The following is a 14,614-nucleotide window of genomic DNA, read 5'->3' as shown; positions in this document are numbered from 1 at the left end:
TTGTTGTGCAAAGAGGTGTGGTCACTTTATTACTAGTGACGTCATCGCTATAGAAACAAACAAGAGTACAAGACTTGCTCCAATTCATGTTTTCCAACCAAGTGAGTAAATCTATCCTCATATCTGTTAGCACTTCATTATTGCAGGGAGGAAAGACTCTAGAACTATTCACTGCTCATGGAAGAGATCCACTAGCAAAGTCTGTAACTACTTAAATCTTAAAATGAATTAATATTAATTTTTTTGCTTTTTTATATTATTTTAATAGGGTACAGTTGACCGGTGGAAGAACAGTAAAGAAAGAGTTTGATTCACTCATCAAAGGATACGTACTCTCACTCAATGGATCACCTGCTACCAGTCGGGTACACCTTCCTAAGTCTGACAAGAAGGGAAGTGAGTGATGATTGATGAATCAGTATAGACTTTGAAATGTTTGTTTATACATGTGTAGTGGGCCTGATTCATTCTTATTTACTGATGCAGTTCTTCATTCCGCAAGATTCAAGAGCCCTCATCGAGTTAATGTACGAGATTAATAATAATAATAATAATAATAATAATAATAATAATAATAATAATTAATAACAATAATGTATTGGCGAATATGTCAATACACGAGAATTATTATTATTATTATATGTATTCAGCAATTTACCTATAATACTTACAAGTGATAATAATAGTCTTCTACCTTACTCCAATAGAATTTTAGATACTACTAATTGCAAGAGGAAGCTACAGCTGCTGTCATGGCAGCAAGAAGTCTCTGTCAATCCTCTGTCTGTCAAGATTCCTCTACCTCTAATTCCTAATGAGGTTTGGCTATCTTTTAGTTTATTTTTTAAGTGGATTTAAATTTTGGTAAAGCATCGATCTATTTGCAAAAAATTTTAATAGGGCTCTGTAATAGCATACACCTAATCAAAATTTTACTAAAAGTTTTTAAATTTTTTAGACTTAATTTGCCAAAATTGTAACATGCTGCATTTTAGCTAAACAATATTCTTAATCATGCACGCTTCCTCTTGTAATTGAGGATGCCCCTTTAATTATGATCTCTAATTGTTTTCAGTGGCACTGGTTGCTGATTGATTTACCTGACTTGATGGCTAGCCTCATCTCTCAGTCTTACCAATCTCTTGAGTTTCTCTCGGTCTGTGGTTCTTGTAAGATAAGAAGCATCGCCACTGTACGTGACTTCATCACTTCTCCTGGGGACCTGCCTTCATCGTGGCAGCCACCTCCTTCTGTTCCTCCCTTGAATATTTATGTAAGTGAAATTTAGTATTTTAATAAAAATAAAATATATTTAATATTTTGTTGCTTTCTTTTTTCATTAGGTGGTCAATTCTAATCTCTTTTCATCATCTGTACCTCATGCTCCTCAAACTAAAAGTAAAAAACTTTAAAATTAATTATTATAATAATATGATGATGATAGGTGAAGCTGCTTCAATGCATATTGCTTTTGGTGAGAAGATTGCCATACCCAGTCATGTGGCACGGACTGTAAGCAAAAATAAAGTATCTGTTGTTGTTTATTATAATCAGAAATTTGGGTTGATTTTAGCAACCATGTAGTATAATATTGCACTTTTGTATTTGTAGCAACAAAGAAAAGTTGAGGCTTCTAAGCAACAGACACACTCACTACCCACAGGTTCTAAGGCTAACTCAAGAGCAGCTGCACTACGACCTGTTACCTTAAAACCAACAGACAATATTTGCATAGACTCAACCACAAAGGAAAAAGAACTTAATTCACAAGCTAGTCATTTTGCTTACATCTCACCACCTCATTCTACAGCATCATCAAATAAGACCCGCTCAAATTCTCAAGAGACTGATTCTCGGAAGACTCAGTCTCATTCTCGAGAGGCTCATTCTCATTCTGAAGAGGCTCATTCCCATTTTCAAGCACCTGAAAAAGTTTCACATATTCAAACTCAAACTGTTCATTCTGGTACCAGAGAGCGTAAATCTACAAATCTTGAAGAGGACTTCCTCTCACTTTCTGCCATCAACGGAGGCTCACCAAGAAGAGATCTTCTAGCTAATAACGAAGTAAGTCCTATACTATTATAGCATAAATGGTCATAATTATAAGAACAGTTGTTTACCACAAGATTCATGTATAAGTCTTGAGCCCCTTAAGGACATTTGCAGTGCATGTGTTAAATGGGGAAACATGCATGTACATGTGCTTGTGAATTACAATGGTTATTGTATGTTTTTAAAACACTATATCCTTTTTACTTCTTTAGGATGGGAGCTATCATTGGGAGAAGTATCATTCTGATGCTAGTAACAATACTGAAGATGATGATGAGAAGGCTATTGATACAGACAGCAATGATGATGGCTTAAAGACCAATGAAATGGTAAATGAATTAGTATAAGAATATAGAAGAATACATTTGGCAAAGTGCTCTGCATCTTGTCAGTGGATCCAATTTGAGCAAAGTCCCCTGTACTAGTGCAGGGTATTTTGTCAAAAATCGCTAGGAGATATTTTTTGAAAATAAATACTCTTCTCCTCTGTAGTCACCAGATAAAAGTAATGAAGAATCAATTCCTGTACACGCACCATTACATGCATCAATTGATGACAGTGGAATGGGTGGACCCAGTACACCAACAAGGCAGTCACTATCAGACAATAATGCATTACTAACACAGTCTGATCCTACTGACTCTAACAGTAATCAAGATGAGAATCTAGAGCTACTCTATGATCCTGATCTTAACTATTTCTATGATCCTAAGACAGGAAAGTGTTATGAATTAGCACACTAAATATTACATATTATTATTAATAGTATTAATAATAAGTGTCTAAATGTTTCTAGTATAGTATGTTCATGCCAGTCTTTCCCTATATCTTTTTTCTCTTCTCTAAAGTGCAGCAGCTCCAGAAATGATTTCAATCAATTCACGAGTGATGACGGCTTGTCTTGTTCTGTTGTAAGTCAGAGTAAGCTTATCAATCATTTCACCTGCAGAGAGAGGGAGAGAGAGAGAGAGGGAGAGAATATTATGATAGTAGCAGTTGCTTGTAGTTTCAATACATGCACAATTTAACAAATGTATTAAAGAAATTACTGGCATTCTTGCTGGCTGCATCCATAGCTGTCATCCTAGCGCTCTGCTCACTGCATGCTCCTTCCTTTAAGCCATAATATATCATATTAGCCAAAGTAATCTCATGATAGCATCTTAGGACCTCTTCATCAACATCATCATAGATGCTCATGTTCTCTTTAAAGGGAAAATAAGTCAGTGATATATATATAATAATAATAATAATAAGTATCAATATTTTATTTATTTACCTGATTCCACTAGTGTTGAGAGCGGCACAAAAGGCTGCAGAGTAACACGAAATGAAATAACGGACCTATTGAGAATCAGACAAGATGTGAATGTAATGTATGTGAATGTGATGCAAAATAAAATAAATAGAGTACATCTATGAATGCAAGTACATGTGAGTGTAATACAAAAAGTAAATGATTGTAGAAAGATAGGGTAATACATGTCGTCCAGGGGCCTCACCTAAACCTGTTGAATACTATTTCTCCGGACTCAAACTCATTCCCTGACGTCAGAACCTGCTCTGCAATGAAAGATGCTTCGGGGAACACAGGTGGGCGACGCCCAATTTCAGAGAAAGCCATTAGGATGTTAGAACTATGAGTCCTTTGAAGTATGGTCCTCAACTTATCACCAACTAGTACTAGCGCTGTTTCATTAGGTGGCCTTTCCTGAGATTCTTAAAATAATAATATATTGCTTTCATTACTTTTACCTTTAATAAGGCTCTGACGTTCTTTGCTATGCTGGAGTGGATCCCGCCACAGAGACCACGATCAGATGACATGCATATCATAATGTGCTTCGGCTTTGGCTGCTCCGGAACTATCTCTGCTTTCTCAAGAAGAGCTGCAAGGGAAAGTTTTAAATTAAAACAATAATAACTGCAGTACATGTATATTGCAAGTTAATAATTATACATCCATTTCATTGCCAGTGCCTATAATATTACTAGTCGTTATCTTGTAAAATTAAAATAGACGGTTTTAATAGTATTAAAGGTTATTAACAGTTATTAAAGACACTGCCTACCAGTAGATCCTTCTCCGTATGTTCTGGCTGGTTTGAGCTCTCTCTCTGCTCTGTTGTACTTTGCTGCTGCCACCATCTTCATTGACTTTGTAATCTTTTGTATGTTCTTTACAGCTTTGAGCCTCACAGAAACTAAAATAATAATAGTGGTCACGTGATCTCTTTCAATGTAATCTTACTGTCTTTAAGGGTAGCGAATCCCCTCACAGAGTGTCTATAATGAACACATAGAACTAATTCTAGGCTTAAATGAGCTTACCCAAAGCTAGAGAGTGGCTGCGGCCTTTGCAAACACACCCTTGCAAGAGACGCCATTTTGATTTTGGCCTGGACGGGTGTGACCAAAATAGAGCATGCATATACGGACTAAGTAAACGGATAAGGTTATGGTATACAGAGAAAGTAGGCGGAGAACTTGGAAAAAAGATGTCTGGAAGACAAGGTTTTTCATTATTTATTATTTTTATATTATAAATGTGTGTTCAATTAATAGGCGGAAAAAAGAAGCCCTTAAAACAGCCCAAAAAAGCTGACAAAGATTTAGACGACGTAAATCTACTCATATTTATTAATTATTATTTTTATAATTATATATACATATTATCACAAGTAATGTTTATTCAGAGGTGCCTGTTCTTTTTAGGATGATGTAACGTTGAAGGAAAAGTTACGAGAAGAGAAGAAGAAAATGGCTGAAGCTCAAGCAAGAGCAGCTCAGAAAGGACCCATGGGTAAGTATTAGCCACACCCTTTACTCATAATAATAATTTTGTAGTGTTATTAAAATTTATGTGGAAATCCACTCAAATTTAGTTAATACATTAAAATTTTTACGCATTATTAGGTGGGAGTGGTATTAAAAAAAGTAAAAAATGATTCGCAAGAAAGAAGATCACAAAACTAATTAATAATAATAATTATTATTAACATTGATATTAATTATTGTTTAATTTTGATTTTTGATGACCGCATTCTTCTCATGTGATTATACATAAATCCATTCTTTTCCTGTAATTCAACCATAGATTCTTTTAATTGTATCATGCACGTGAAAATTTAATAGGATTATATTATAATTGTTAATAGTATTCATGATGGTTGCCATGACAAATAATATGAGATGGCAATGAATATCGTTAAACCAGCCGCCCACACACAGCTCTTCCTAACGAATCCTATTACCACCAGCCCCACCCCATTTTTTTGTATATTGCATTCTGCAAACAACACACCATGTCTTCACTGAGACACATAACTGATGATTTAAAGAGGCCCCTAGCAGAAAATGAAGTATGGACGTTGCTTAATTTGTCACTGGAGTCACTCTCTGCTAGTTATAGAGGTGAAAAAGAATTATATGCTTACTCTGAAAATATAACTGTGCATTTTTGTTGTTGTTGTGTATGTAGGCTTTAAACCCAGTCGTCATTTAAACAAATCCTCCGTGGGTCCTTTCCTGATTATATCAGTAGATGGGTTACTTTTATATAGGAACAGTGTCCAATTTAATTCAGGCCTACAAAGTTAGTGTAGCATTGTTATAGCAGTCAGTCAGTTAGTTGTAATGTGTCGTTGGTTTTGTGTGGTGTTGTAGGTGAAGCAGCATCTGATGTTGCAGCCCCTGAGCTCCTGAAAGAAGATGGCGGTATCAATAGCATGGAGGCCTTACAGAAGGTACAGTATTATATAGTAGCTAGAGAATTAGTGAGCTTTTGTTTTATTTTTTTTAGACTCATATTTTCAGCCTTGGGTCAGTATTGATGATGGTGATGAGCACTGACGTCACGTCTTATAGTCAGAAGCTAATTGATACACTGCATTTGATGATACAGCTGGACCCAACCCGTAGACCTTCGCTTCAAAACATTATGCGGGTGACCATCAATTTAATGCATGATTATGCATCAAACTATTAAATTTTATTTTTCTTTAATTTTATGACTAGCATTTACCAGAAATCCTTTAAAATTTGTTATTATTTAATGTTACAAAAAACCTACAATAGTATAAGGCACACTCTCATTTTAATAATAAGAATTGTATTACTGTATTGTTATTATTATTATTATTTAGATTGCTCAAGAAGAATTAGATAACCATCAGAATGATGTGTCCTCTTTATTTGACTCCATCAATGAAATGGTGTGCTTGATACACTATTGTTTGATACAATATTATTATTATTATTATTATTATTATTATTTTAGTGGGAAGGCTCTAGTCATGGAGAGCCAAACTTAGCAGCAGAGGTAAGAGCATATGACTTGATATATGATGACACATTCACTTACTGTTTTTGTTATTGTAGATAGCTGAAATTGAACCAACTCACAGTGGAGGGAGTTCACTTAGCATTAACAGCCATGGTAGGCTTAAGTACATGTACATGTGCTTATGAAATTGACTTTAAAATTGACCATAACTTGAATATTTGAGCTTGAAATCGACTCAAACTTTTTATATAGCTTAAGGACGTCAATATGTATCAGAAAATGTAATAAAAATTTGGGGTGATTTTGGAGCCATTTTTTGGAAAAAAACCATGGGCTATAGCCTTGGGTATTTTTCAAAAATTGGCCCGTTTTTAAAAATGGCCATAACTTGAAAATTTGAGCTCGAAATCAACTCAAACTTTCTACATAGCATAAGGACAACAGTATGTATCAGAAAATGTAATAAAAATTAGGACTGATTTCGGAGCCATTTTTTGGAAAAAGCCATGGGCTATAGCCTTGGGTATTTTTCAAAAATTGGCCCATTTTAAAAAATGGCCATAACTCGAAAATTTGAGTTCGAAATCAACTCAAACTTTGTACACAGCATAAGTACATCAATATGTATCAGAAAATGTAATAAAAATTTGGGGTGATTTCGGAGCCATTTTTCGGAAAAAAACCATGGGCTATAGCCTTGGGTATTTTTCAAAAATTGGCCCGTTTTTAAAAATGACCATAACTTGAAAATTTGAGCTCGGAATCAACTCAAACTTTTTACGTAGCATAAGTACATCAATATTATATCAGAAAATGTAATTGGGGTGTTTTTGGAACCATTTTTGGAAGAAACCATGGGCTATAGTTCATGTAAAAAGGGAACGAAGCCCTCAAAAGTCCATGGTACTTTTCAGAAATTGACATATTTTTAATGGCAATTAGAATCAGCTAAACTTTGTGCATAGCATCAAGACAGCTAGAAAATCACAACTACAAGTTTAGTTGTAGTAATGTCCTACTTCATACTACTAGTGATGCTTTTTCTCTTATTATTTACACAGAAAGCACTGATCCTATGAGCCGTCCTCCAAGCGTTGGCAGCTACAAGCGCCCGTTCAGCTGGTCATCTCAGGAGAGACTCAAAATCAAAGATCAAGAGAAGTCCCAGTTTTACACTCCGGTCAGAAACAGGAGAAAAGAAGGCGATGATACCTTACCTCCTCTACCACCTAGCGTCAGTCGTAAGAAACCTCACAAGATCCCAGCAATGGATGGAGGGGATATACCAGTACTCCCGCCTCCTGTGGTTGCTCCTGGGTCTCCTTTAAAGGTCCCTCCCCCTAAGCCTCCTCGTAGTGACCTCATGCTCACTTCGACACCTAACGCTCCAGGGAAACGCTCCGTATTGGATTCTGTTAAGATGATTGAGAATATTCTTGAGAGCAATAGTGCCCCTGATCTACTGAGCAAAGTAATCGTCACTTTTATTTAAGTGTATTCTCTATTTTATTTTAGGATTTGTCTACGAGAGATTCAAGCAGTACTCCACCCCCACATTATAAAATACCCGTTGACTTATTCACAGATACAACAGCGGATGATGTTAATGATGATCCAACTCCACCTCCTCTTCCTACAGTTTCACCTCCAGCAACCATGTCTCCTCCTAAACCTTCTTCCTCTCCTGTCGTCTCTCCTGTCAACTATCACGAGTCGCTGCACGGATCTAAAGATACTTTCGAAGACAAGGATTTTCTCGTCCCTCCATTGTCTGCCCCTCCTGCCCTTCCTGATAGTACTTTTGACTACACTAGTAGCCTTAATTTCACTCAATCACTTACTGAGGAGTCGGTTGGTGCCAATGAGTTTAAGTTAGATCACGTTGATTCTGAGACGGCACAGAAATCAACTCTTGATGACGACTCTCAAAAAAATAAAGTACTCAATTACTTTTTAATTAGGTGAGGTACATGTACGTTTAATTCTTTTGTTTTCTCTAGGAAGAAGACTCTGATGAAGCTCCACCTCCTGTACCGCCCAAACGAACAGTATGCTATTTTTATGCTAACTTTGCATTAATTTTATTATTTGTAGCGTTCTGTAAAGGCAGATCCTTCTACAGCTACTGACACGGTAAGGCAAAATGAAGGCTTAAGTTTTGTAACTGCATGATGTATATAATAATAATTATAATTATGAACTGTAGAATCATGTGTAATGAAGTTCCGTCTATCATTGTTATAATTCTTTTCTTTATTAATATAACAGGCTCCTGTTAAAGTTGAAGCAGTACATCTACCAGTACTGACAGGTATCTCTCATTATTACATGCACTGTACATTATATCATGTGATGCAGTCAATGAAGACTCAACCTTACCATCAACCAATGACCAGAGGCTACTTTTAACTTCAATGGATGATGATAGTCCTGGCCCAGTATCTGAAGACACTGCTTTAATATCAACTGAGCGTCAGCAGTTCCCTGAGACACATTCATCAGTGGAGGAACCTCACAAGTCTTATGTATTGCCTCCTGGGGCATATCCAGGATCAGTGGAGGACATGATGTCTTATGGACAGGTTGAAGTTATTGAGTCTTCCCTCTCGCCATCTTTTTCAGACATCACTGATGCTCATAACTCTCCTACAAAGATAAATGTAAGCAAGAAACTTTTACATGTAGTACATGCATGAGTGCTAGTTTTGTGCTGCGTTAGTTGTTAATTATTATGTATAATTTTATTTTACGTACATGTAGAAAGTTTTAGGAAAAGATGATGAGTCTCCTCAAAGCTCTAAATTAAAACGAAGGAACTCGCAGAAGTTCCATCTCGAGAGTCACGTTGTCAAGATTGAAGCACTGGGAATGACTTCAACTCATTTACGGATCAAACCAAACGCCACTGGTCTGGAGCTTCTGTCTGAAGCAGCTAAGAAACTGTGCATAGCAGATCAAGCAGAAACGCTTGGGATCGCTATTGAAATTGGTACAATTTTAAAAGCTATTTTTTATTTTTTATTTTTATTAAACGGATTGTAGACGAAGAGTACATTTTTCTTGAGCCTGATAAAAAAATTCACAAGTATGCTCCAATCGGTTGGAAGAAGTGGAAGGTACATGTACATGTAGTTACAAATTTCTTTGAGAATTATTTCATTTTAATCTAATGTATAACTATAGCCCGGCTCTGGTAGAAATATGCCACGATTTGTAGTACACCTAAGAGTGATGTATTTCCCGTTGAACATCAGCATGCTGTCAATGAGAGAATCAAGACATCTTCACTACGAGCAGACGTTTCATGACATTCTTGACAGGTTGGTTCACGTAACTAAAGAAGAAGCCATCATGCTGGCCGGCCTAGCGCTTCAAGCTCAGTTTGGAGACTACAGAGGGCAAGTGAACTATTTCAAACCGATCCACTACCTCCCAAAGAATGTCAGTCATGGGTTCTTCCGTCCTCTTACCTTCTTACTTGGTTTTTTGTTAGGTTTTGAGGGAAATGAGGAATCAAAATGTTCATGAAACCCTCCGAGCGATCCACGAGCAAAGGAAAGGTCTAACAAGGCAAAAGGCTGAGCACCAGTATTTAAGAGTAAACACACACACACATGTCAGAAGTAAGCTTGTGTATGCTCTTCTCTTTGTAGGAGGCTGCAAAGCTGGCAGACTATGGCTACATATATTACAGAGTTTCATTGGTAATGCATGTACATGTGATCTATGTGAATATGATCTATGTGTATTGTGATCTATGTATATTGTGATCTATGTGTATTGTGATCTATGTGTATGTGATCTATGTGTATTGTGATCTATGTGTATTGTGATCTATGTGTATGTGATCTATGTATATGTGATCTATGTGTATGTGATCTATGTGAATGTATATGTGATCTATGTCTATGTATGTATGCATGTGCATTATAGACCAAAGACTGGAGTGATGATTGTGCCTTTCTGCTTGGATTCAGTACCAAAGGACTAAGACTCTGTCACGATGAATCTGATGGAACAAGAACAATCGATCTGCAATGCCCATGGAAAACAACAACTAAAATTGCCTTTAAAGTAAAGACACACAAAAAGACAACTTTTAATGATATTTTATATTTCAGAATAACATTTTATTGCTTGAGGTGGTTGGTCAAGATCCCATACAAGTATATGCTGATGATTATAAGAGGTTAGTAACCACCATACTGTTGGCCCATGTTGTTCCACTATCTATGCATTAGGGCTAGGTATTATGTCAGACTGTCTCAAATGTATCACTTTTTTGACCGCTCCTATCGCGATTGCTCATACCCTACTCCACTGGATGTGAGGGATGTCATTATTCACAGTAAGTGGTTGTTGCTTTTACCTTTCATGTCCTCTCATTCTCCTAATAGATGTGTTGGATTACAGAGGCAGTTTTATTGCTGTGAAGATAGTAAAGCATGATAGTAAAGGCTTAGGTAAAATCTCAGTTTTAAATTAAGTGGTATTATTTATTGTTTTTTTTAAAGGGATAACACTTACAGGACATATTGGAAAGTCTCAAAAATTTGCTGAAATCAAAGCTATCAAGGAAGGTACCCCAGCAGCTGTTGAAGGCACGCTGCAAATTGGTTAGTTTCTGGAAACAAAAGTATTAATGATATCTATTTGTTTTAACTCAAGGTGACTTACTGGTTGAAGCTAATCGACTTGCTTTAATAAACAAATCCCACAAAGAAGTGGGTAAGATTTTAGCAGAGCTACCACCCCGAATTGAGCTCAAAATATTTCGTCGAGCAAACTTCAGAATAGGTTAGCTTTTAAAAGAATAAGTGCAACAGTCTTTATTATCTGTGTATTTACATCAGAGGATAGTTTGTTACTCAATGTAACTGTTGAGAGAGCTGATAATCGTGAATTGAGTTTCAGTAACATTGAAATGGCAAGACTTCACAGCACAACAAAAGATGAGATTGATGGTATCAGAGAATCAAGCTTCATTGAACCAGAGCCACTACCAAACTCACTATCAGTAAGCAACTGTGTATTACATAACATATTAGAAACAGATGAGTATATTAATAGTTATAACTTGTATTATTATAATAATGATCATATGCTGTATTTAGGTAAAACTTAAGAGACTCAGCACTGGAAGTGCTTTTGGATTTTCTATTGAAGTAATGCCATCAATCATTATTAATGTGTTTCTATCAATACTACATATTTTATAGCATAAAGATGATTTGTTTCGTATTAGCAAGATAGTGCCAGGTGGAGCAGTAGAAAGAACTGGACAAATATCAATAGGAGATCAGTTACTGTCTATCAATGGAAACAGTGTTGATGGGAAGAGCAAACAAGATGTAAGAGAGAGAAAATGTCATTCATCTTGAGACCTTTACTTATTATGCATGTGTATGTGTATTTGTATTGTAGGTGTTTCAGATCCTTAAGGAATTTCCAGGGGAAGAGTTAGAGATAGAAATTGCACCAAGTAAAGTACCAGAAACTAAGAGAAATGAAGAAGATTCTGAGTGGTTGAGAACAGGAGAAGATACTGAAGAGAAGCAAGAAGAAGCTACTGATCGAGATGATGCTGTTTTCCAGCGTAAAGGGACACTAGTTACTGACTCAAGGATATTGGATGAAAGTGGAGCCGCTCGATCTTTATCTCTATCCTCTGTAATTATATAAATGTACCTGAAAATACGCTCATATATTTGTTACCAGCACAAACTCAAAACTGTGAAAATGACAAAGAAGAACAACAGCTTTGGGTTTGCTATTATGGTAAGGACTCATAATAGAAAGATGTATGTTGAGCTCTTTTAATACTACAGCGTAGCTCAAAGAATCCTTATTCAGCAGTTCAGGTTAATAAGATAACACCCGGAGGAGCGGCTGATGAAACAGGAGCTGTCTCACTGGGAGATCATATTGTATCTGTTAATGGAATCTGTGTTGATGGGAAAGGCTATCAAGAGGTAGATTAAATTATTGTAATACACATTAAAGTTAGGTATGTGCATGCATATGCATGAGTGATTTATTGCTGAGTTTTCAATACAAAGCATGCCAAGTGAAGTAAAAAGCATGAGCTTCATATGAGCTGACAAGCTTATGGCATATGGGGCAACTTTAAAAATTCATAAAAAATCCAATCTTGATCCGAATCAGCTCAAACTTTCTACACAACATAAGAAAATGTATCAGAATATAAAAACCAAGAATTCTTTCTTTTTCAATTTTGGCAAAATTTAGCCCTGGACGCAGTGTACTATAGCACAAAGACTTTTAACCAATTTTAGAGCAGCTTTAAAAATTTGTAAAAAAAGATTTTTGGAATCAGCTCAAACAGCACTGGATTTAAAATATAAAATTATTTTTTGTATACAGGTACGTGAGTTGCTCTGTAAAGCTGGAGCAGCACATGAAATGGAGCTTGAGCTTTGTCCTCAAGACGACGGAAGTCATGTGACCATTACACTTGATAAGAGTAAACCGCTCGGACTACGAATCAAAGAAGGCAATAATGGTATGATTGGGTTGACCTTTGCATAGGTATAAGTTTGAGCCTGCAAGTTTTTCAAATTTTTGAGTATTATGCCTATTTTAAAGCACACGGTAAATATTGTTATTATTTTTTTCAGGATCCATTGTAGTGAGTGATATCATTGAAGGATCACAAGCACAGAAAACCGGTCAAGTCCACAAAGGAGATGAATTGGTTGAAGTAAGTTACAAAGTACTGTACATGTACATGTATGCATAACCATCTACTACTATCTATGGTATAACTATATGACAGGTCAATGGCACTAGACTGCGTGGCCTGCCATTTAGAGAAGCAACTGAACTATTGCTTCGAAGTGATTCACCACTGTACATATACATAAAGAAATCTCCTGTGGTATGTTTATGATATGTTGTTGTTGGTATGATCTATTCTCTTTATTGAAGAATGTGTTTCATATGCTGTCGCAAATCAAGGAAGATCAGTCAGAGTTAGAATCAGAATCTAAACCAACAGATGATGATAAATATATTCATTTTACTGTTACATTGACCAAAGGAACCAGAGGGTTTGGATTTAAGATTAGGAAAGGCCTCTCAGATCAACGGGGTATGTAAATGATAAGTCACTATGTATGTATAAGTATTGTAAATATTCTTAGATGAAAGAGGACTTTTTATAGCATCAGTTGATTTTGACCCAGCTTTGAGTGATGGTCAGCTGCACAGTGGAGATGAAATTATAAAAGTAAATAAATAAATACAACTATCATGTACACAAGATCAAGGATCATGCATGAATTAAGTCCTCAGCTACATAGAGGCTATAAGTATTTAGTGTGTCTTTTTTTAGTTTAATGGTAATAATTTTATTGGGATACCTAACGATCGGGGAATTGACATAATGAAATATGCTGCTGATACTGGAGTAATGGTCATCAGAAGACGAAAGGATGTTGTATGTTTTTAAAATCTTATTGTTGTTATTATTATTATTACTATCATTATTATTATTGTGTAGCAATCGAGTATTCATGAATCTCAGGACACAGGAGCTAATGCTAGTGCATTGCTTACACAAGAGGTATCTCCTGAAGATGGCAATGCAGCTAGTAACAGTATCGAACTGAAGACATTGACTAAAGGAATAGAAGAATATAAGGAGCAAAAAGAGGAAGAGTCAACTGCAAATGATGTTGAAGAAACTTCAAAACCAGTTGAACCAGTATCAGAAGAGCTAGTTGAACCAGTAAAACCAGCTGAGCAAGAACGAGTAGAAGAATCAGTGGAAATGCAATCAGAAGAATCAGTGAGCCCAGGAGGACTGGCTGAAGCAATTGAAATCACTAAAGAAGAACCAGAAAAATTAATTGGGCATGTTGCATCAGGATTGGAACCAGTTGCTACTGAACTGATATCAAAAGAAGAACCAGACAAAGTGATTGAAGGAGAATCAGATGAACTTGCTGTCAATACAATGGAAGAACCAGAAGATGCAGCAAATGAAGGATCATCAGAAGTGACAGAACAAGAAGCAATTGCTACTTCTCCTGCACAATAAGTTTATCTACTTTTTAGAGTGTATTTTTGTATAAATTATTAATTTATTATAATTATATAGCATAATTCTACCTATCTAATAAAGCACAGCCATATACCACATAGTCAGGCCATGTCAGGCTGAGGGTCTGGCAAGCCAGACTACAGACCACAGTCATTCTAATCTTCTGCCCAAATGACTGGAGTGGTCTGGCTACCAGAGACTATGGTCT

At 36.1% G+C, this 14,614-nt stretch overlaps 3 protein-coding genes and 1 long non-coding RNA gene across 4 annotated transcripts; 3 read left to right on the top strand and 1 right to left on the bottom strand.

The window, feature by feature from the left end:
- Positions 1-16: 16 nt before the first annotated feature.
- LOC105312016 (uncharacterized protein C3orf67 homolog) lies at positions 17-2,881 on the top strand. Its single transcript, XM_011404314.2, has 11 exons — positions 17-101; positions 147-199; positions 269-396; positions 455-527; positions 708-819; positions 1,076-1,273; positions 1,344-1,398; positions 1,445-1,512; positions 1,612-2,067; positions 2,268-2,384; positions 2,548-2,881. The coding sequence occupies exons 1-11, from the start codon at positions 87-89 to the stop codon at positions 2,797-2,799; spliced, it is 1,527 nt and encodes a 508-aa protein (XP_011402616.1). The 5' UTR covers positions 17-86; the 3' UTR covers positions 2,800-2,881.
- On the bottom strand, positions 2,754-4,497 carry LOC100639223 (ATP synthase subunit gamma, mitochondrial-like). The gene is made up of 8 exons (XM_003384910.3): positions 4,388-4,497; positions 4,308-4,342; positions 4,129-4,260; positions 3,812-3,945; positions 3,559-3,767; positions 3,336-3,400; positions 3,106-3,261; positions 2,754-2,999 (listed from the first exon to the last, which is right to left on the bottom strand). Exons 1-8 carry the CDS (start codon positions 4,441-4,443, stop codon positions 2,899-2,901), a joined length of 888 nt encoding a protein of 295 aa, XP_003384958.1. The 5' UTR covers positions 4,444-4,497; the 3' UTR covers positions 2,754-2,898.
- Positions 4,492-5,152, top strand: LOC100639098 (uncharacterized). The gene is made up of 4 exons (XR_898137.2): positions 4,492-4,570; positions 4,622-4,677; positions 4,772-4,859; positions 4,973-5,152. It is a non-coding gene; the product is annotated as an uncharacterized LOC100639098 (long non-coding RNA).
- Positions 5,153-5,328: 176 nt separating this feature from the next.
- On the top strand, positions 5,329-14,486 carry LOC109580709 (uncharacterized). The gene is made up of 37 exons (XM_019994185.1): positions 5,329-5,470; positions 5,538-5,651; positions 5,723-5,802; positions 5,859-6,002; positions 6,202-6,270; positions 6,336-6,377; positions 6,437-6,494; positions 7,403-7,812; positions 7,857-8,279; positions 8,342-8,389; positions 8,436-8,474; positions 8,610-8,652; positions 8,700-9,001; positions 9,102-9,330; positions 9,384-9,457; positions 9,525-9,782; positions 9,835-9,939; positions 9,995-10,045; positions 10,275-10,415; positions 10,463-10,530; positions 10,583-10,689; positions 10,739-10,804; positions 10,856-10,957; positions 11,010-11,138; positions 11,195-11,358; positions 11,456-11,506; positions 11,561-11,692; positions 11,766-12,011; positions 12,060-12,119; positions 12,170-12,313; positions 12,726-12,864; positions 12,980-13,062; positions 13,138-13,239; positions 13,290-13,452; positions 13,505-13,590; positions 13,696-13,800; positions 13,864-14,486. Exons 1-37 carry the CDS (start codon positions 5,362-5,364, stop codon positions 14,401-14,403), a joined length of 5,226 nt encoding a protein of 1,741 aa, XP_019849744.1. The 5' UTR covers positions 5,329-5,361; the 3' UTR covers positions 14,404-14,486.
- The last annotated feature ends 128 nt before the right edge of the window (positions 14,487-14,614 follow it).

Source organism: Amphimedon queenslandica, unplaced genomic scaffold (assembly GCF_000090795.2).
Source record: "Amphimedon queenslandica unplaced genomic scaffold, v1.1 AMPQUscaffold_13481, whole genome shotgun sequence".
Taxonomy (NCBI): domain Eukaryota; kingdom Metazoa; phylum Porifera; class Demospongiae; order Haplosclerida; family Niphatidae; genus Amphimedon; species Amphimedon queenslandica.
Note: the sequence above shows the minus strand (reverse complement) of the source record. Positions and strands in the feature narration are given on the sequence as shown.